Source organism: Balaenoptera borealis, assembly GCF_965194805.1.
Source record: "Balaenoptera borealis genome assembly, chromosome: 7".
Classification (NCBI taxonomy): Eukaryota; Metazoa; Chordata; class Mammalia; order Artiodactyla; family Balaenopteridae; genus Balaenoptera; species Balaenoptera borealis.
In genome coordinates, this window is record NC_138864.1 from 80,750,723 (window position 1) to 80,771,938 (window position 21,216).

The following is a 21,216-nucleotide window of genomic DNA, read 5'->3' on the forward strand; positions in this document are numbered from 1 at the left end:
GTGTAAGCAGTCGGTAAATGTGCAAATCTCTAGTTGCGCTTTAGCTGCTCTGAGGAGTTTCCCAATCGAGCTAGGATGGGGTAAGTACCTTCCATTTGTAGCAAATTAATTGTAGCAAAAGAAGCCAACTGGGTTCAGGAGGGCGAGGAGTGGGAAAGGGTGCCTGGCTGGGTTAGGGGCAAAGGGTCTGGGGGCCACAACTTGACATAGCAGCCTCTTCAGCAAGTGGAGGCCTAGGATGGCCTTAGGAGAGAGGCGGCATCTGTGTGGGCCCCCGAGGGCCGCTAACAAAGCTCTGGGCTTTTTCTCCTTTCTCTCTCTTCCTCTCTTTTTTGTACCCAGCAAGTTAACCTGGTTTCCTCAGAGATAGGCAGGTTAGACTCAGGCTTTGCAACCACCTAAAGCTTTTCCACCTTCTGCCCTGAACTCTCTGATGGCTCAGTTAGGGAGGCCACGGGTCAGGGTGTTGGTCTGAGGTCCCCTTGCACAGGCAGACTGCTCAGGTAGCCTCAGACTCACTGCCTCCCAGCACTGGACAGACAGACAGAAGAGCAAAAAGAGCCACTTGCTATTTGGCACAAACCAGACCAAGAAAACTTACAATAGAAAGTTTATTTTTTGTTTCCAGTCAGTATTTTTTCCTTAAAAACAAATACAAAAAAAAAAAAAAAAAAGCTGATCACAGTTTGCTTAAACAGCCAGACTTGGACAATATTTGTAACTTTGTTCACAAAAACATACATCACTGAAGCTGCGCTTATAAGAGCCACTTCCAGAGTTCGTGCAAAGGGTCCTACAAAGGCACGCAGGGACACACCGCTCAGAGTCACAGTTTTCATCACAGAGTCACTAGTCACTACACGTCGAACAAGTTAAGTTGTGTCTCATCAAGTCACCTCTACAACAGCATTAATTACACAAGGAATATAGGTAGTTTGAATAAAAATATCTTTAACAGCTTGGAGCTATTGAGACAGGAACACTTCCACTCACATGCACAGTTAAACAACTGGAGTGCAACACACAACATTGGCACTAAACGAGGTCGAAGGGGGACTTTTTTTTTCTCTTTTCTATTTTTGTTATAGTTACTTCAAGTAACACAGCTTGCTTCATATAAATAAGTTAAAACATCTATTTTTTTTTCAAGACAAAGCCATTCAGGACAAAGAAATGAAGAGAAAGCAGATCTACTTATACAGGCGCTATAATGGCAATAAACAGGCTCATGATTAAAAGATGAATTAGGGCAACGAGAACAGGGCTTCTTCACAGAAGGAACACAAGGGAGTTTCAGAAAGTCACCTTAGTACTGACACTACGCGGGATCCGGCTAATACTGCTCAGTACTTTAAACGCTCAAATACTCAGGGGCGGAAGGCCCCTCCCGCCGCCGCCATGCTCATGCTTTTCAGCTTATTATCTTTTTTCCATTTCATTCTCCGGTTTTGGAACCAGATTTTAATTTGTCTCTCAGAGAGGCAAAGAGCATGTGCTATTTCAATCCTTCTTCGGCGGGTCAGGTAGCGGTTGAAGTGGAACTCCTTCTCCAGCTCCAGGGTCTGGTAGCGCGTGTAGGCCGTTCGGGCCCTTTTGCCTTCCGGGCCGCCTATGTTGTCTGCAACAGAAAAGTCAGCGGTTTAGCCACCCACTCCTGAGCCTCTGGCTACCAAAGTCCGCCAGCTGGACCAGCCAGGGTCCTAAACAGGGGAGAAAAGCTCAACAAGTCTCCCTCCTCGCTCGCCCGCCCACCCCTCCCGAATTTCCTTCCCTCTTCCTTTCTAGAGAGAAAACAATACGATTTGGACTCTGGGAACAATCGGCCCATGCGAGGCTGGAGCCGCGTCCCGGAGGATCGCCCGGCTTTCCCTCGCCCCACTCTTGCCCTCTGGCCCTGCCCCTGGCGCCCTGAGGCGGGGCACAGCCCTCTCAGGCTGCCCACCACTCAGAAACCCACCAAAGCAAGGCCCTTTTCTGTGCTCCCAAGTGGCCTCCAGGTCACCCTCCCTTAAAGTTCCAGCCCCGCGAGCCGCCTCCTGTTCCAGCCTGCACGCTTGGGGCGCCTGCTTTCTTTTTCTTCCCTTTCCTTTCCTTTCCTGCTCTCCCTCCTGCCCCCAAACTTCAGAATCCCGCCGGCTCTCGCCTCGATTATTCCCCCAACCAAGTCCCTTTTCGGGGACTCTAATTAGTAACGCTGTTTCCCCAGCGTAGCCCTCCTCATAAATTATCCGTCCTGACAAGCCCGATTCACGGCCCCTACTGCCATCCTCTACCTCTCTGCGCCCTGCTCGGCTGGCCTGACCCATGAGCGCGTTCCGAGGCGCTGGGGTTGGATATGGTTTTTTTTCCCCTTTCCCCCCCTTTCAACGTCTAAACTTGGCTGGCCAGCGGCCCCTTTCCCCGCATTTGTGAGCGCTGGGCGCTGCAGAAAAGAGGAGGAAGAAGGAAGGCAGGGGAAGGAGAACGGCGGGGAGAGGCTCCACAGGGCTGGGAGAGGCGAAACCAGGACAGAGACGGGGAGAGAGAGGGCAGTAAAGGAGAGAGGGGGAACCGAGAGCCGCGCCCCCGCGGCCGCGTGGATTTCGGAAAAGAGTGGCTTTACCATGACTTATGTGCAGCTTGCGCATCCAGGGGTAGATCTGGGGTTGGGCGGGCGGCGCCGGGCTCGGCTCGCTCTGCGCGCTAGCCTGCTCGCTGCTGGCGGGGGCGTCCTCCTCGGCTCCGGACGCCGTGCCAACCCCCTCTCTGCTGCTGATGTGGGTGCTGCCGGTGTTGGCCGAGGCGCCGCTGGAGTTGCCCAGGGAGTTTTTCCCGCCGTGGTGGCTGTCGCTGCCGGGCGAGGGGGCCACGGCGGAGCAGGGCAGCGGGTCGGGCGGAGGCGAGTGCGTGGACGTGGCAGGCTGGCTGTACCTGGGCTCGGCGGGCGCCGCGCTGGCGCTGGCCGCGTAGCTGCGGGCGCGTTCCCCGGAGCCAAAGTGGCCGGAGCCCGAGCGGCCGACGCTGAGATCCATGCCATTGTAGCCGTAGCCGTACCTGCCGGAGTGCATGCTCGCCGAGTCCCTGAATTGCTCGCTCACGGAACTATGATCTCCATAATTATGCAACTGGTAGTCCGGGCCATTTGGATAGCGACCGCAAAATGAGTTTACAAAATAAGAGCTCATTTGTTTTTTGATATGTGTGCTTGATTTGTGGCTCGCGGTCGTTTGTGCGTCTATAGCACCCTTGCACAATTTATGATGAATTATGGAAATGACTGGGACATGTACTTGGTTCCCTCCTACGTAGGCACCCAAATATGGGGTACGACTTCGAATCACGTGCTTTTGTTGTCCAGTCGTAAATCCTGCCTGATGACCTCTAGAGGTAAACTCGGGCACTAATGGGGGAGTTGGGTGGAGGCGAGAGGAGTGGCGCGCGCGCCCCAGGCGCGTGCCCGCCACTCGCCGTCGTCGTTCAGTCGGACTCGAGCGCCACCCGCTGGAGGCAGGGCGCATCCCTCCGCTTCCGACCCGGGGCTGCAAGGGCCGGGGTCGAATTGAGGTTACAGCCCATTATGGCAAAATTATTGCATTTCCCTCGCAGTTCCATTAGGATGTACCAATTGTGAGGCCGTCAGCTGCCGATCGCGTGCCCGGCGAGGATGCAGAGGACTGAAGGGAGATGGTGACTTGGATTTTATTTACAACTTTATTTCCCTGCTGTGCAGCCCCTCTTATTTTTGTGTCGAGGTTGGGGTCGGTTCTGACCGTCGTGCCGGCAGCTCTGAAATTTGAAAATACAGATATCACCTTCGGGGAAGGGGGGGAGGCCATTTAGCCAATTGGAGAAATAAATCCTACCCGCAGCAGCAGCTACAATTACGGCTCTGTTTTTGCGAGCGCATGAGGGACGGTGTCCCTGCCGCTCTTAAATGACACGCGTCTATTAAAGATAGCTTTTGTGTAGCGTTTCTCCGAGGCGAGGTCAAATTCCATACACTTTTATAGTCGGAGTCGATTTTTCTTTCGTGTAAATATGGTTTTCGTGTCATTAGTTTGCTATTTGATTTGCTATAAGTATCCAGCCTGGAGAGTCTTCACCACCGGGTCACTTTCCTCGAGCCAACCGGGCCCCAAGTCGGAGGGTTCTCGGTGAACCCAGCGAGTGGGCCCAAGCTCCCCGCAGCCACAGAAGCTGCTTGGGGCCTGGGGATTCGTGGGCCGAGTTATTAGGGTCTTGCTTAGACCTCCAGAAGTAAAATGAGGACGCTAATGAAAGCATTTTGTGGCAGTGCCTAGTACCTCCGTAGTTATCTTCCTGGGTTCTGAAAGACGAAAGTAAATCACAAATATAGCCTAAAGTTGGGTGTGGGGGGAGGTGTCCCCGCTGGAGAGGCCAGGCGTCTCAGGTGCCCCTGGCACATTTGGAAACCAGGACTCTTGCCGCTCCCATAGCCCTGGGCCGCCTCCTTAGGTCCTGAAAGCTGTTGTAGTGGTAGCGCCGGCCCTGTTGGAGGCGGGGAGCCGGAATCCGGAGCTCGGGGAGCCCAGTCGTTCCCAGGGCTGTAAAATTCCACCCGCGCCCAGGTTGGCTCGGCTGTGCTGAGGCTGCTTCTCTTCCAAGAACGGTTGCGCGCCGGGCCGAGAGACAAGGCTCTCTCGGGCCCCTTTTGTTCCTCGCGCTTCTTCCTTTCTGGGGGCGGCCTGGGAGGCCTCGGCAGAGCTGGGGCCCCAGAATTTAGGCTCCCTCTTCCCAGTGGCCGGAGTTGATTTGGTGATGCCCTCCGGGACTTGGTGGTGAGGAACCGAGGCGGAAACGCCCAGACACCAAAGGGGGCTCGGCCCCCGGTTCTTTTCTCTCCAGCAACCCCGGACCCGAGCTCAGGGGCGTGCAGAGGCGCTAACACAAGAGCTGGGGACCGATTGGGGCGCGCCCTGAGACCCGGAGCGGGCTTGGGCAGGCTTGGAGAGCGGGATTGCGTGTGCAGTGCGCCTCGCTCTACTGCTGGGATTGGCTGTGTGTGAGGTTTGTTTTTTTTTTTTTTTTTTTTTTCTTGTAAGAAATAAATGCTCAGACGTTTGCAAAGCGCCGGGCTCCCCTGAAGCTGCGAAAGCCCCCCGGATGGGAGCAGGAGGGAAGAAAAGTTGGGGAGTAGGAGAAGGCGAGGGGGCAAGCCGAGGGAGGTTGCGGCGCGGGCCTGGTCCCTGCCCAGGCGTCTACTCGCCCGCTTTTGCCTCAGCGTCCTCCCCGCTGGGTTGTGTGGAATTGATGAGTTTATTTTCCTTTTTCCACTTCATGCGGCGGTTCTGGAACCAGATTTTGATCTGGCGCTCGGTGAGGCAGAGCGCGTTGGCGATCTCGATGCGGCGGCGCCGCGTCAGGTAGCGGTTGAAGTGGAACTCCTTCTCCAGCTCCAGCGTCTGGTAGCGCGTGTAGGTCTGGCGGCCTCGGCGCCCGTGACTCCCGTACACAGCACCTGCGGGCAGAAATGGCCGGGCGCCGGTAAGCCAGGATCCGGGCAGCCTGACCAGTCAGCCCCGCGCCCCAGGCCCCACGCCCCGGCCTCGGGGCTGGAAACCACCCGCCTCTCCCACTATGTCTGGGACCGAAAGCGGGCTGGATGGGAGAAGATTATTTCATACCAAGCGAGACGTGTTCCACCTAAAACGACTTGGGGTGGGAAATTATTGTTTTTGAAAAATCTGCTCTGTAAAAAAAATTACAAGCAAAAGAATAGAACAGCATTCTTAAATCGGGGTACCTAAGCCTGTTTTGTGGGAGTACAGTGTGTGTGTCTGGGAATGGTGGGTATGGAACCCTGTGAGTAGGGTAGACACTCCAAATTCACACACGGACCTCTGTGAAGATGTTACTTTGGTCAGCCATGTCAGGACACAACATGCTTTTTAAAAAATTTTTAAATGGTGAGCCCTCTCAAATCTTTGCAAATGCCTTCCAATTGTATGGCCCTTCTGAGAAACGCAGAGCTCTTGAAAACACAAGTGGATTTTAAAGCAAAAGACTGTTAAGTTAAAAAATCCGCATTAGCCTCTGTCCTCCTCCAAGGATTCCCTGTAGATTTTTTTGGAAACCAGGAGCAAAGAGATGGAGCTATGGGCCATCTGGGGTTTCTGGAATGTAGGACTGTGATGGGCTATCTGTTCTGGTGCCAAAGGAACCCATGGGTGGGGGGCTCCCCCAAAGCTGGGTGTATGAGACACAGGCAGGGCCTCAGAAGGAGGCAGAAGTTGGCTGTGAGTGAACAGTTGAGTGGAAGGGGGAGGAGGGGAGGGAGGAGAGAGAGGAAAAATCCTGAGGCTGGGGATGTGGCCCTCCAAGGCTTTGGGGAGACACTGCAAGGGGCCAAATGAGGGCCTTTATCTAGATGGGTTTCTGAAGGGCAGAAAGGTGAGGGGGTTGGGAGGGAAAGGGGAGTTCTCAGGATGGGTGCAGAAGGCCATCACGGCTTGGGGATCTGAGCAGGGTGTTACCAGGGTGCAGTGTGGGCAGGCGCTCTCTCCCATCCAGCCTTACTCTCTCTTCAGGTTGCCCCTGTCACTGGGTCTCACATAGCATGGCAGTGACCCCCCCCACGCTCCCTAAGTTGTCACCTTACATGGACACTAGTGCCCTGCCTTCATGCTGCCACAGCTTGATTGTCCCATTGGGAATGGGTTGGATTTTTTTATTTTTTTAAAAAACCCAAAGAAACTTTGTTCATTCTTTCCTCCTTTCTTTCTATTTCCTCTTTCTACTCTCTCTGTCTCCTCCTTCCTTCCTTCTTTCCCTGCCTCCTTCCCCCTCTCCCTCCACTCTCTTGAGGGGCTGCAGGGAAACACCTTACCCGCGCAGGAGTTCATCCGCTGCATCCAGGGGTAAACAGGACTCGTGTACTTCCGGTCGGTGCCTTCGTCATGGAGGGCTTTGCCCGGCACGCTGCTGCTGTCGGGTTTGTACTGCTGCTCGGGAGAAAAGTGCAGGTAGTCCCCGGGGCCCCTTTGCTTGCCACTGCCCGAGGGCGAGGCGCCACTGAGGTCCTTATCAGAATAGAAACATGAGGCCCCGTACTCGTAGGACGCCCGGTTGCAGGCCAGGACCGAGTTGGACTGTTGGTAGAAACAAGGTGAGGTGTACGTCTTGTCCGGGAGGCTCGACGCCCCGTACGAGGCCGGGAAGGGCCTCAGCGCGTCATAGCCGGCCGGGTAGAGGGGCAGCTGGCCCAAGAAGGAGTCCTGGCCGCTGGGCAGGCTCCCGGGGAAAGTGGGATTCACAAAATAGGAACTCATTTGCGCGCCCCTCTGCAGGACTGTGATTTGTTGTGTATTAGTACATCTGGCTATAACTATTAGTAGTCATCGAACTGGTTTGTTTCTGGATGGCCGAACGCCAAAAGCGACAGCAGCAAATCGCACCAGCTGACGCGGCGGCGGCCAATGGGAGCGAGCGCCGGAGCCCGCTCCCCGGGGACCGCGGCGACCGAGGCAGCAAAGTTACAAACAGCCCCCAGCCCGCCCGCCCGCCGCCGCCCGCCCGGCAGATTAATGGGCGCGCACAGCCAGCCGGCCCGGCTCTCTTCCCGAAAGCCCGTGGCGGGCGAGGCCTGGGCAGGGGCGTGCGGCTCGGGCCGGGGTAGGGGCACCCGCGTCCGGGCTGATGCAAAGACCTGGCCAGGCCCGCTCTTTCTATCCCCCCCAACCCCACCCTTTTGCCTTGTTGGGTTTTGCTGGGTTTTCTCTCCAAACAGGAAACCTGACAGCCTCGCTCAGGGAGGGGCGGTGACGAGGATGTCTTTGCTCCGGGTCGGCCTGCCCTCCCGGCAGGGACCTGAGTTTGCCCCTCCCCCTCCACTCCCCTACCCGTGGGTGCGGGCTCCGGAGCTGGAGAAGGGCTCTGAGAAACCAGGCCTTCACTCCTGCGCCTTAGGAATTGGGGCATCACCTCCTCCTCTCCTTCCCCACTCCCACCTAGGGCCTGGGCCTCGCCGCCAAGGGGAAAGGCTCACCTCGAGCTGACCAGGACCAGGGCGAGGCTAGTCTCTTCCCCCCCCGCCCCCTACTCCCACATACAACACGTCTCCTTTGAGTCTCGAGGGGCCTCCTTCCAATGGCCAGCGATTGCCTGGCCTCAAAGCAGCCCTCACAAGCTGTGAGCCCCGCTCCTGCTGCCTCTGAACCCAGGAACCGAGAGGGCAGAAACCACTGGTTTCAACAAGAAAGGGACCTACAGAGGAGTAGTTGTGAGACTGAGCTCCGAATCCAGCCCTGGGACCTGCTCCCCTTGCCCAAGCCCAACTCGCCAGACCCTCCCTCCGCCACCCTGATAGCTCAGAGATGAGACAGATCCAGATGTGGAATCTCTGTCCTCATTTCAGAGGTGCTGGTGACCCAGGGTCCCTGGCCCAGCCGGGCATAGAGGGCAGCTCTGCGGGCCCAAGGCCGCGGGAATGATGGATGTGCTTGGTTTCTGAGTCGCCTGTCCATGGACACTGTCCTGGGATGTCCCCTTTCCTGCCTTTTCTGGGACATTTTGGGGGACCTGCCACCCACAGTTGCTCCAGAACCAGAAACAGTTTGTCTCACCAGCCCCAGAAATTCTCTGAATTGCTTTTACTGCAGCCCCAGGCCTGGCCTTCTCCAAACAGGACAGGAAAATACTGTCCTGGGCTGTGCTCTCTTGCCTGAGAGGTGTTCCTTTGAGATAGTTGACTTTTATAGCACATGGATCAATCTCATTTTGTAAATGTGATATCTTTTCAATGGCATTTTTACAACTGTATTTGTTAGGCTTGTAAAACCCCTTGAATTAGCTTTAAAATGCTCAGTTCTGTGGAGCTTGAAGAACGATTTATTTATATGATTTGGTTGAATATCCAGAGGGTGTTTATAAGATCTGTAAAACTGGTGAATGCAGGCTGATGGGGTTCAGGACTTGGGGGTGTGTGGCAAGGCCCCCCTAGGAATCTGGCAACGACTTCCTTAATCTCTTCCTTGCTTTTCGATTTCTCCCCTCACTTCCCCCAAGGAGAAAACATTGGGAAAGGACTGGGCTATGACTGGCCTCCCCAGAGACTATGGTGCATCCTCGAAATCGGCTGCTGCCCACCCAATGGGGGCTGCACCCAGAAGCCTTCTGACTGTGACCCAGTCAATCGAAGCTGGGAAAGTTTCTTCTTTGCATATATAAATAAGGGCCTGGCAGGAAAGGATATAATTTTAAATTGTCCTCGAATTTCTTTAGGGAAAGGATCTGATAGGTGAAAATGAAAACTCAAGAGTCAAAAATTAAAAAGGGATTTTTAAAAAAGTTGTGTTAGAAGAAAATCATGTTTGAGTTGTTGTTTCTTTAACAAGACCATCAGATGATGGTGATTTCAAGCAAGTTATTATCATGTAAGATGAAAATAATCATTTGGAGATGTTGCTAAATGTTTACATTCATAATTTCTGCTTCATTCCTCCAGGTCCCACACGGTGTTGGGGCTGGTGGCAGTTTACTACTGTTATTAGTATTTGTTATGGTTTGACCCGGATTCTCGATTTAATCATTGTCCCAGTCAACGAAAGAATTTGATTTCTCAGCTAAGAGTCAAAAAAACAGTATATTTCTAGCTTCTATAGAAACTAAGATGGAAAAAATATATTAAACTGAAATCTCTACGTGTTAGCCAAGGCTGGTACATATCACGTTGACAGCTGCCCAATTTATTTCTCCAACCAGCATTAGGTGCATATATATGTATATGTATATATATATATATATATGTGTGTGTATATATATGTATATATGTATATATATGGAGAGAGAGCGCCATTCATGCAAGAATAGAAGCCCCAGACGCTGGAGGGAGCCTCTCCTGGGATGGTGAGAATGGCCACCAGGGCTCTTTTCTAGGTCAAAGCCACATAGAAAGTCCACTCACCTTTCAGCTGCTCTTCGAGGGGGATGGGATGGCGAGCGAGCAGAGCCTCACCATTCGCCCTTTTCTGGGGCTGCCCACTGAGCTCCTCGACCTCCGCCGGTCTGGAGAGAGGCCTGCTGGGGGGTTCCTTGAAGGCCACTGCGTCCGCCGGGATCGCTAGCCCAGGCCAGAGCCCATAGCACACAGGTGCGGCCTCTGCCTGTCACAGGCCTTCGCTTGGAGCCAAAGCCCGCCTTCCTTGCCATAGCCAATCCTCCTCAGGGCCAGCCAGGCCTGCAGGCCTCAGGACTACAAGTGCTATCTCCGATTTCAAAATCCCACAGCGGGCTCGTTTCCCGAACCAGTGTGCGCCCCCGGGGCGCCTTGGGACGCGCAGTTTGGAGAGAAGCAGCCATGACGTGCCAGGCGGCCTGTGCAACCAGTCTCCATGGTGCTGGGCTGGCGGCAGGACTCGAGTCTAGTCGGGCGTCCAGCTCCGGTCAGGGGTGGCCAAGGCGGGGGAGGTTCCCGGCCAGTCAGGCCCTGGGAGGCCGCCCCTGAGGTCCTCCCTCGCCCCCCTCTCCTCGGGCTGCTTGGGAACCTCTGAAGGGCCCGCGCAGCAGTCGCGCCAGGCTGCACGACGCGGGGCTGCGGCTGGCGTCGGTTCCGGCGATGGCCACAGCGTGGCAGCAGCGAGCGCCCGGCGCGGTCGCAATAAATAATCTGCTCGCGGCAGCCTCAGTCAGGCAGCCCACGGCCCCGCGATGCAAATGCGCCGCTTTATCCGCCCCAGCGCACCCCCCCCCCCAGCGCGGGTGGACGTCCCCGACGTCCACAGGCCCTTCTTAATTGTAGAGTGCATACCAAGGCATCATCTTAAGGTGGAAACAACAACAACCAAAACCAAAAAGCAAACAAAAAGAACTCGAGCCCAGAACCTCAGGATCATTTCTGGTCGCTGTCCCAGGAAGCTCCCGGGACAAATCTGGTCGAGGTACACCCAGGTCAGGTTGGGTCTGTGCCATCGCGCTTCGTCAAGCCCACGCCCGCGGCGCCCTCCGCGCCTCCTCCCTGTCGGCTGCACAATCCTCCCCCGGCTCTCGGAGATGGGCAGCGCGGTCGCCAGCCAGCCCGCTGCGCCGAGGTGTTTGTGGCTGGGAGGACGGTCCCCTATCGCCCAGACTCGGTTTGCGTCCTTCCTTCAACCTTGACTGCGGGTCCCTGCCACTCGCAATAACACCACCACATCCTCTGCACCGAAACTTCCCGCCAAGCAACACCCAGCCAATTAACCCCATCCTCTCCCCCAACACAGAATTCCACCCACGAACCTATTCCCTCTCCCCGCGCTTCAGACACCTCTCTCATCGGAAAACCGCGTGAAGGGAAGCAGGCACTCAGGAGAGGACCCTGGCTGAATTAGTAAGTTTTTGTTTGTTTTTTTCCCTCAGTCTACCTTTCTCTCCAGAAACCAGTTCCCACGGAATAGAAGGTGCTGTGTTGATGCTGATAAACCCCCTGTCGATGAATTCACTTTGCCCTCCCCTCTTACCACCTTCCCAGGTCGGGAACTGTCTCCAGTTATTGGGGGATTCAATCCTGCCAATTGGGTCATAAAAAAAAAAAAAAAATCCAAACCCGGGAGGCTGGCAGGGAACGCAGGGTGCAGGGCCACTTCCTTTTGGGCTCTGCGAGGTCGCCGGGGAAGGGGAGAAAGAAGAGCTCAGTGTTCCTGCCCCGTGCCAGGGCGCTGTGCCACAGAAGGAAAGCAAGCATTCACTGCCACGGTGAGCCGAAAGAGGAGAGGGAGGGAGGGTGTGTGTGAGTGTGTGTGTGTGTGTGTGTGTGTGTGTTGGCGAGTGCGGGCTGTAGTGTGCGATGGGGGCGCGTGTGTGAACGGGCGAGTGGGTGGGTGAGGGTGAGTCTGCCCCTCTTCAGAGCCGCCCTGGGTGCCCTCTCCCACTGCCGCCGGCGCCGGCTACCGTCTCACAACCTTTGCTCCTGTCTCCCCACATGTCTCACCTTCAGATGGCGGTTCCCAGAAGCTCCTGCCCCTCTGACAGCTGTCGCTTGGGCAGCCCAGGGAGACGAATTGTCCTCCTTCCTGGTGCTAGAGGACGCAGGAAATCAGCCAGGTTGCGAGTTGCAAAGCGGCCGCAGCGGCGCCGGGAACTGGACGAGCCCCACCTCCAGCGGGAGCGGCCGGGCCGGGCCAGGCCGGGGCCTCGTCTCGCTCGCCATCGCCGGACAAAGCACAGCCGAGCCGGGCTAGAAGGCAGAGCGCCGAAGCAGGCAGGACGGAGCGGAGCAAAAGAATGCGGCTCTATTCTCGCAAGGGAAATTATAAAAAAGTTCATGTTCACGGTTCCCATCCACATGACCGACAGCGGCCAATGGAAGGGCCGAACAACTCATAAAGTTGTATTGCAAAGTTGTAAATTTTCATAAACAACAACGGATTTATGACCCTTTCCCCATCACTAAGAGGAGGCAGCTCTTACACCGGCGCCATCTTACCACCGAGGCCGCCCCGACTTGGGGCCGCAGGTTTTACAGACCCAGTTGGGCCGGGGTTTATTAAGAGTAATAAGAAGTGGGCCCAACCCAAGCAGGAGACAGGAGTCTAGGTCTTCGCCCGCCGAGCTCACCCTGTTCTGCGCTGTCCCCACCACCCCTCGCCCCTTCCCCATCCCCTCATCCTTCGCATCCAGACGCCAGCGCCAAAGTTTCGCAGCCGGATTTGCGGCCCCTGCCCCTTCCCATACCCCTCAGCTTCAGTGCTGGGTCCTGGGGCGCCCTCGCTTTGCCTGAATGTGGGGTTGGGGTCTGCATCAGAGGCCCTGAATCCCGCGTCCTATCCCGGGGTCGGGTTCAGGGCTCGTGGAAAATTCGGAATCAATCGCAGGGTAATACCCCTTTCCAAGCCCACCCTATAGCCTTATAGGAAAGGGTGGATTTGGGATTCTCTCATGGAATTTATAGAGGTTTTTGGGGAGGTTCATAGAATATAATGTATCGATCGAAGATTCCGTTTTCAAGGGATCTGGAAGATGTTTGTACACACATGCAAACCGGACAAAAATCTCCACACAGAGAAATGCACATAATCTATTATGGACACACAGAAACGCATGCACACAATTATGGACACGAAATACCTGCAATTGTTTACACACAAAAACACCTGCACTCAATTATGGACAAAGAAATACATACAATTATGGACTCAAAAATACACAGAAATACACATACAAAAAGAGGTACACACACCTATATGAATCTACACATAAAAAGTCCACATGAAAAAGGATTCAACGTGTATGCACCAATACGTGACACCCAGCACATGGACCCTATTCTTTCCTCCATTTTTGCTGTCCCAAAGCCCCTTTGGCCACACAGACACAGCCAGGGCTTGCTCTCCACTCATGCTCACCTTCTCTTCCCCAGGGCCCCTCCCCCCTAGATAAAGCGGTCCACATTTCTTTGTCATCGAGCATCTTTATTTTTCTGTTACATAAAACACTGTTAACTGGGCAAGACAGGAAGTGTACCCTCCTGTTCCTGCAAGCCCAGGCTAGAGCCAAGAGGGATGAGGGGGACACAGGACAACACAGGAGATGGAGGGCACTGGGGAGGGCTGCCCTCCCCACACGCTATAGAGTTAGGTCAAGACAACACACCATGCTACAAAGTCACCCCATTAACACATCCTTCCCAAGTCAGGAGATTGCCTTACAAATGAGCTCCAAGACTATATAAATGACAAAAAAAAAATCTTGTTCAAATATACAATATTTGCCATTGTAGGAAAAGTCAGGGTGTACATATTCAACACGGCTGGACAGCAGGACACAAGGGCCAGGGGAGGAGCAGGGAGGCTGGGAGCATCTCTGCGAACCCAGAGGCCTTCAGCTAGCTTGGGAATGCTCCCTTCCAGAAATAGGGGGTGATGGGCCTGAACATGGGGTGCCCAGGTCAAAGAAGGAGGGATTCTAGATTGCAGCACTTAGAATGCTTTGGAATAAATATATTATTTTTCCATTTAAATAGAAGCCAATGCCCTGGTCCCCGGACCCCAGTGCCTTCTCAGCACAGCCTCAGAGACCCCAAAGGCTGCTAGCCGGAAGCAGCAGAGGCCTGGCCGTGGAGGGGGGAGGGTTCGGCACTAGGTAGCAGGCGAGCCAGCCCGCACAAAATAGGTAGTTTGGGGCGAGTAGGTAGTACTGAGAGTCAGGTCCTTGCGGGTATGGCGGAGGTGTTGGGTGTCTGACAGTGTTGGGACATGTCTGGGCTTCCTAGGAGTGGAGGCCCTCTGGGGCTGGGCCCATAGGTAGTTTGGGGGTGCCTCTCCCCGAGGCCTGTGCTAGGTAGTATTTTAACCGTGCCAGAGCAAAGCTGGCGGGACTGGGGTTGGGGGTGTCTGTTGAGGAGTGGTCCTCGAAGGCAGAGGGGATCCCCAAGGGGACCCAGTCTAGGTGGCTGCTCAGTCCAAATAACCTGGGAGCTGGAGCGGGTAATGGGGTAGATTGGGTGCAGGTTGGGGACTGGGTTGTTTTTTTTTTTTAACATTTTCTTTTTATTTTTTTCCACTTTTGTAAATAAAATCAGTCTCTAAAGACACTTCCCGACTGTCTGGTGCAGCCAGGGCCCTGGCTCCAGCCCTCATTCCTCCTCCTCTTCCTCCTCCTCCTCCTCCTCCTGCTCCTCCTCGTCGTCCTCATCGTCGTCCTCGTCGTCGGCCTTGTCGGCGGTGGCGGCTGCAGCGGCGGCGGGCACGGCACCCTCGGGGGCGGCGGAAGCGGCCGGAGCCTCATCCTTATGCTCCTTTTTCCACTTCATGCGGCGGTTCTGGAACCAGATCTTGATCTGGCGCTCGGTGAGGCACAGCGCGTGGGCGATCTCGATGCGGCGGCGCCGCGTCAGGTAGCGGTTGAAGTGGAACTCCTTCTCCAGCTCCAGCGTCTGGTAGCGTGTGTAGGTCTGGCGGCCCCGCTTTCGGTCCGGCCCTGCGAGCAGACATACAGACACATGGACACACGGACAGACAACCGACAGGGACACAGACAGGACAGTGCATTAGCCAGGCCGCCATCCCAGAGCGCGCACCTTCCTCCCGGCCCTGACCTAGGCGGGAGTCCCCCTCCGCCCCGCACCCCCAAACTGAGCTGCGGAAGGAGCGGGAGTGTTAGCTGAAGACCCCGACTGCGGTGCGAGACGCGCAGGCAGCTCTGTGAGGAGGGAAGGCGCAGAATCCCAACTTTACAACCGCCCTTTCCAGCCGGCTAGGCTTCCACAATGTCCTGCTTCCCCCTGACAAAGAGAAATTGTAAATATAGAGTGTGGGCAAGTGGGAGATGCTGCGCTTTTGCCATTCAAAGGCGAGCCGGGCCGCTTCCCCGCCTAGCTAGGCAAAAGGGAGACCTTCTCCGGCGGCCAGCACTCCAGGGGCGCCTTCCCTCCCCAGCAGCCCGCGCCCCCAACCCCGGACCTTCCTAGGGCACTCCGGCTCTCTGTCTCCACTCCCACACACCCATCCCCGCCTTTAAATGGCCCCTGGCACAGGGGCGTGTGAGGGACCCTAAAGGGTTTGGCTCTCCCTGCTTTTGAGAAAAAAAAAAGCCTGGCTGAAAGGAAAAGGAGGAGGAAGGGAGAGAGAAGAAAGGGAGGGAGAAAGAGAGAGAGAAGAGAATAGCGAACAAACTTAGTGTTGAAATTCCAAGGCAAATGGAGTTAAATAAATTTACGAGGATCTAATCCATTAACTGGGCAATAAAAAGTTTTATGAGCCTCATTTACATACAATGCTATGAGCTCTCCACGCTATGGCGCCTTGGCTCTAATTAAAACCAGAAAGGCAGAGCCGCCAAGAGTCACGGGGCCGCCGGCTTGCAGCCGCCTTGCTCCGCGCTCCGCGCTCCGAGCCCCGTGCTCCGCGCTCCCAGCCCCGCGCTCCCAGCCCTGTGCTCCCAGCTCCCAGTCCGCGCGCCCACCCGGCCCGCCTAGCGGCTGCGCCTACCTGAAGACCGCATCCAGGGATAGATGCGGAAATTGGCCTCGGCCGGGCCGTGCAGCGCGCCTTCGTCTGCCTTGTCGCAGGCGCCTTTGGCAAGGTCACTGCAGAGTCCCGGGATGTTTTGGTCGTAGGAGGCGCAGGGCAGGTTGCCGTAGGCGTCGGCACCCAGGCCGTAGCCGGAGGCGAAGGGGCTCTGATAGAGGGGGCTGTTGACATTGTACAAGCCCGGTACGGTCGAAGGGAAGGCGCCAGCGCCCGCCCCGTAGCCGCTTCTCTGCGAGCTGGGCGCAAAGGAGCAAGAAGTCGGCTCGGCATTTTGGAATAGAGAAGCCCCCGCAGTATATTTGCTAAAAAGCGCGTTCACATAATACGAAGAACTCATAATTTTGACCTGTGATTTGTTGTCCGGCAGCTTTCAGTGTCGGTTTTACGAGGTAGCGTGATATATGATAACATTACACCCCCAGATTTACACCAAACCCCATTTTCTTTTGGACGGAGGTCGCCGCAGCACGTGACCGCCCACATGATCGCCTCCGCCAATCTCAGCAGCCCTCACAGGTGGTCTCGCTTCGCGGGGCCCGCGGCAGCCTGGAATGGAAGGGGAAGAGGCTCAAATATGTGGCCAACGAATCTGCCCGCGCCTGGCCGGCCTGGCGCGTCCTGCTGGAAAAGGACTCTTGAGGCTCCGCGCGGGCGCTCAACCCGCCGCCAACCTGGACCCCTGGCCTGCAGAGGTCGCGCGGAGCCGGCCGGGCGCAGTCCCCTCTTGCTTATTACCGAACGCTGGACCAAGCCTGCGTGTCCTCCCTGCCCCTCTTTCTGCCCATTGACGCAGCCCAGGGAGGGTCTCCGCACTCCGAGTACCCGCCCGCCCCACGGTGGCCGGGTGGGCAAGTCTCGACTCTGGGCAAATCGACTCTTTGCCTGTGTCTCCCCCCCTCCCAGGTCCAGTGGGCCGGAGGCCGACTTAGACTCTGATCCAGATGGGGCAGGCGCAGCGTCGCTTTCAGCTACAGCGAGAAAGCCACCACAAACTGGAACCATGTGGTTGGAATAAAGTCAAGGTCTTTCAGCTTCCTTTCCTTAATCAGCAGCGCACTATCTGCCCTAAAGGAAACAGTGAAATATTTATCTATTAATGAGCCTCATTTGCCAGCAGATTTATTAACATGAGGTTTCCCACCCCCCCCCCTCCTCCTGGACACCTCTGGCCTGGCAGGCTCTGTGCGTTCTCTCCTGGGCACCTGGCTGGCCTCTGGCAGCCTAAGAAACGGCCGGACACTCTTTTGTCCTCCCTGCAACCTTTGGTTCCCCCTTGCTCAAGGGAAACCAAGTCTCTTTCCCCCAGCTTGTTGGAACCTCAGGCCAACACTTTCCAGGTGCCAGTGGTGCTGTAAGGTTTCTGGTAGCTTTCACTGGGGCCACCCCTGGGCCTCAGCTAGCTCCTCATGGGCCTGGATGCCTGCGAGCAATACATGCTTTAGAGCCAATTTGGAGAAGAGAGCGGGCCCGGGTGCCTGGGGACTGCAGCCCACTATAGATCTCCATTTCTTTTGGAGACCCCAAAAACAAATAGGGGGACCTTTCCCAAAAGGCCACCCAGCTCTGGCGGCTTCACCTTTCCAAGGACTGGCTTTACCTTTCCAAGACTGAAGCTCAAAGTAGTCTCACTCACTCCCACCCAGGGCCCCAACTCTTGGAGCTTACCTTCCCAAGCCTCCAACCTCTGCGCAGGGTTGGAGCAGCAGAATGCCCTGCTGCCCACCACTCCCTAGAGGGTGGTGGGGCGAACCCTTCCCCTAAACGCCTCATAAACTGCCCAGGCTTCGATGGAAGCCCAGCAGCCAGGTCAGTACGCATTTTACTGCTCAGCTCTATTGCACACCATAAACCCGACCTCACAATGGAATTGCCCCGGAAATTCTCTGAATTATAGAGTTTGATTCCTTGTATACAAAACACTTCCCATCACTTTCAGAGGGTCCAGGCCGCCCCCGTTCACCGCACGCTCTCAGGGGGTCCCAGAAGCACAAAAGGTGGCAGAAGGGTTCATGCTTGGATGCAACGGAGCCCCAGCTCTGGCCTAGTGGACTGCCTGAGGCGTGAGTGGGGAGGCGGGGGCTGTCTGGGCAGGTGGGTGCCTGGTGATTTCCCCTGGGGGCACAGGGGCCATAGTGCGGCAATATCCAGGGATGCCCTTTATGGAGGACCAGGATGATGGTGTGTCTCCGCTGGGGAATGGTGGGGTAAGACTGGAAGAGAAGAAAATACCAAATATTCCAAATAGCATTACTTTCTGGCAGGAAATAAAAGCCTAAGAAAGTTAAAGGAAGACCAAACAAACAAGAAGAAGGCTAGGAGATCAAAGAGGCGGAATTAGACAGCTTTAGACCAATAAATTGTTCCTCGGGTGACACAGAGCAAGATGCAAAGAGAAAGAACGGGCCCCGCCGCCGCCGTCTGTCTAGAGTCCGGTGGCTGGAGCAGCCGACAGCGATGGCGTTTAAAGTAGAACCTGCCCTCGTGGGGCGACCCGACAGACTGAGGGGGAGCGATTTCTGGGAGAGCAAGAAAGAACGCGTTCCCAGCCAAGAGGGCTGGGAGTCTGTACCATAGGCTCACCCCTGCCCGGGTTTTGTCCGGCGCAGGTCCAAGCCGTCCTGGCAGGACGCGCTGAAGCTCCTCCTGGGCCAAAGAGGATCCATATACTGCCGGCAAGGCCTTGGCCTTTCTGGGCCCAAGTCAGCCAACTGGGCCGAGTCCCGCGGGTGCTGAAACCTCCCTTTCGTTTCTGAGCTTCTCTCTCCCCTCTTGCCTTCTGCAGCGGGATTTTAAAACGAAAAGGCCAGACAAAACCAGGCTTTCAATATGGCCTCTTGAATCGCGTGTTCTGGAGCTTCTGGTTTTCTATTTATTTGGCTGAACAGAGACACCTGCACTGGGTTATATGTGATAATATTCACAGAAATACTCGTTGACGCTCGATCTGGGGCAGGCACGTGAAGGCGAGTTTCTAAGCAGCCGAGCTGTCTTTATTTAAAGACATTCTCTCAGCGCTCTCCTGGAGCTGGAGTCCTACCTACCAAGCAGAGTGTGTTTCCCCTGCTTCTCGTTACGAAACAGTCCTCAATATTTAAATCCAGCTAAGAAGGTAAACCCAGCTCTGGGTCAGCGAATGGAGCCTGCCGAGAGTCGGACGGCTGGCGATTTACTTCTGCAAACTTCTCCACCCGCACCCGTCTCGCGGGCTGCGCGTCTCTTCTCCACCTAGTGCGCAGTCCTCCGTCGCGGCGCGGGGGCGGATTCATCCCTGACAAGTGCAAAGGAGCTCCGCCTGGCTCGGGGTCCTGTCTGCGCGGCTCAGAGGGAATCGGTTCCCTGGCAGCCGAGCGGGGAGAGCCTCCTCCCAGCCACCGGCAGGCCAAGGGCAAGAGAGGCCCCGCCTGGCAGTCCACGAAGCCGAGTTCCCAACCGGCCTGCACCTACCTGGAGCCTCCGTGATCGGTGGTGAGAAGCGGTCGCCACCGATCTGCTCCTCCGCCATTTATTTGTAGTTACATAAATCGAGCTTTGTATCTGAGGCTTGGATACACGGCCACGGGCGGCTCTTGGGGAAGTTATAAAAACCCCTTTCATCAGAGGTTGTGAAATTTTATGTATTATAAAGGAAATATAATGAAGGCGTGTGTCTGTAATACCGACGTGTGTATATAAACAGAAAAGGGTGGAGAGAGAGAGAGAGAGATAGGAGAGATGGCAGCCAAAAGCCCAGTCGCCGGTTTTACAGCGTGTACAGCGCGGAGATGCAGGTTGTAAACATTTTGTGGGCTTGGCGGAGATTATTACAACCCAAATAAATGCACCGCGTGGTGTGTTCACAGGGCTCGGGAGTGCTTCGAAGTGTTCTCTGTTTGCTTTTGCGTTTTCCCTCTGAAACCATTCTGCACCCGGGGCTGATCCTCGCACCCGCGCTCCGTACCGCCTCCTGGAAGGCTCTGAGGCTTGTTCCCCCGCCCAGGGTCGAGAATAGGCTGGGCCTGGACTGGGGTTCCCTCCCTCCTCCTCCTCGCCTCCTGAGCAGGGGACGCCAGAGTAACCTCAGTGCCTCCACTACTCAGGAAATTCGGCGGCGAGAGAAAGCAAGGGAGGCTTTCACCACGTGAGCTCCTATCCTGGAGCTGGGATGTTAATATAACTATTTTAAATATCACATTTATTTTAGAATAACTAAAGCAGTTCCTGGTCTGTCCCCCGGGATTCCCCATCCTGCCATACCCACACCAGACAATTACCAAGAATGCCTTTACGCCCAATTTTCAGCCGCCTAATTTTATTGTCACGTTTTTAAGGCGGCCTAGTCCGGGGATCCTGGCTCGCCTGCGGGTGCTGGCTCTCCCGACCCTGCACCGGGGCGTAGACTTCGGGGCTCTCTCTCGGGCAGCCGCAGGACCCTTGGCCACCGTGTATGCCCTCTGCACACCCTCTGGGGGGTCACCAGGTCCACGGGCTGTAGGCCTTAGTCCTTGTGTCTGTCCGCCGGTCAGTCGCGTTCTCCGAGCGTCGTCGTGATGCCCCGAGGCCTGTCCTGGGCTGGGAACGGTGACCCTAAATCGGTCCCCGCGCCTGGAGCTACTGCTCCATAGCCGCCGGACAGCTGCAGCCCCGCAGCGCTAGGCCCCCGGGATGGGGGAGAAGGGGGCGGGAGCGGTGCAGGTCAGGCGAGCCCCCGCCGCTTGCCTTTTTGTTTCGCAGCGAGGCTTCTGTCCAGGCGTGAGCAGCACCGAAAATATATGACCACCGTTCGCTCAAATCTGGGTCTCCCATTCCAGGAAAGCTTGCATCAAGTCGACATCTTAGGAACTTCCCAGAGTCAAGGCGGCGGGAGATGGCGGCGCGGGCGCCTTTTGCGTGGAGCCATACTGCCATCTGCTGGCCCCACCTTGGCACTGCAGCCCAGCAGCCCGGCCTGAACTTCGTCAGCAGCCGCCGCGGGTCGGGCGTCCCACTCCCAAAGCTGGGCAAGGGCCTATCCCCGGGGGGTCTGCACGGAGCCCGGAATCTACGCTGCCGAGAGGGCAGTGCCCATAAAAGCGAGCTGTTTCCGCAGCCGCTTTATCGGCGGCAGACAGAGCAAACAAATGAAAGGGCTTTGGTGGAAAATCTTAATTGGGGCTGGACAGTTGTAAACTCATTAAGGGCCGAATTCCAGACAGTTCGCAGACCCGGCCTTTATGGCACACCCTTACTGCCCATTCTTTGAAGTTCCTTCTGTCTGCAACAACAGAGGGCGTCCCAACCTGGCGGCAGGGTGGGGGTG

The 21,216-nt window shown here is 55.9% G+C and overlaps 3 protein-coding genes and 1 long non-coding RNA gene across 9 annotated transcripts; 1 reads left to right on the forward strand and 3 right to left on the reverse strand.

Annotated features, from left to right (window-relative positions):
• Positions 1-593: 593 nt before the first annotated feature.
• HOXA5 (homeobox A5) lies at positions 594-12,026 on the reverse strand. Its single transcript, XM_082398010.1, has 3 exons — positions 11,903-12,026; positions 2,603-3,765; positions 594-1,618 (listed from the first exon to the last, which is right to left on the reverse strand). The coding sequence occupies exons 2-3, from the start codon at positions 3,495-3,497 to the stop codon at positions 1,368-1,370; spliced, it is 1,146 nt and encodes a 381-aa protein (XP_082254136.1). The 5' UTR covers positions 3,498-3,765; positions 11,903-12,026; the 3' UTR covers positions 594-1,367.
• HOXA6 (homeobox A6) lies at positions 5,009-8,008 on the reverse strand. Its single transcript, XM_082398040.1, has 2 exons — positions 6,827-8,008; positions 5,009-5,458 (listed from the first exon to the last, which is right to left on the reverse strand). Exons 1-2 carry the CDS (start codon positions 7,266-7,268, stop codon positions 5,199-5,201), a joined length of 702 nt encoding a protein of 233 aa, XP_082254166.1. The 5' UTR covers positions 7,269-8,008; the 3' UTR covers positions 5,009-5,198.
• Positions 8,190-12,352, forward strand: LOC309631548. The gene is made up of 2 exons (XR_014246339.1): positions 8,190-11,667; positions 11,909-12,352. It is a non-coding gene; the product is annotated as an uncharacterized lncRNA (long non-coding RNA).
• Positions 12,353-13,361: 1,009 nt separating this feature from the next.
• Positions 13,362-19,886, reverse strand: HOXA7 (homeobox A7). Of its 6 annotated transcripts, none has more exons than XM_082398034.1 (3): positions 19,386-19,783; positions 15,900-16,487; positions 13,362-14,889 (listed from the first exon to the last, which is right to left on the reverse strand). In XM_082398034.1, the coding sequence occupies exons 2-3, from the start codon at positions 16,276-16,278 to the stop codon at positions 14,546-14,548; spliced, it is 723 nt and encodes a 240-aa protein (XP_082254160.1). In that variant the 5' UTR covers positions 16,279-16,487; positions 19,386-19,783; the 3' UTR covers positions 13,362-14,545. The 6 variants fall into 6 exon arrangements, with proteins under 6 accessions (XP_082254160.1, XP_082254161.1, XP_082254163.1 ...); XM_082398035.1 differs by having other exon boundaries at positions 18,983-19,783; XM_082398037.1 differs by lacking the exon at positions 19,386-19,783 and adding an exon at positions 18,522-18,725.
• Between the last annotated feature and the right edge of the window lie 1,330 nt (positions 19,887-21,216).

Excerpts from the sequence above, each read along its gene's own strand:
- HOXA5 (XM_082398010.1), bottom strand. The coding sequence starts at position 3,497 with ATGCGCCCTGCCTCCAGCGGGTGGCGCTCGAGTCCGACTGAACGACGA. Across the intron at positions 1,619-2,602 it reads CAAGCTGCACATAAGTCATG|ACAACATAGGCGGCCCGGAA; the intron begins GTAAAGCCACTC and ends TTTCTGTTGCAG.
- HOXA7 (XM_082398034.1), bottom strand. The coding sequence starts at position 16,278 with ATGAGTTCTTCGTATTATGTGAACGCGCTTTTTAGCAAATATACTGCG. Across the intron at positions 14,890-15,899 it reads TCCCTGGATGCGGTCTTCAG|GGCCGGACCGAAAGCGGGGC; the intron begins GTAGGCGCAGCC and ends GTCTGCTCGCAG.
- HOXA6 (XM_082398040.1), bottom strand. The coding sequence starts at position 7,268 with ATGAGTTCCTATTTTGTGAATCCCACTTTCCCCGGGAGCCTGCCCAGC. Across the intron at positions 5,459-6,826 it reads GCGGATGAACTCCTGCGCGG|GTGCTGTGTACGGGAGTCAC; the intron begins GTAAGGTGTTTC and ends TTCTGCCCGCAG.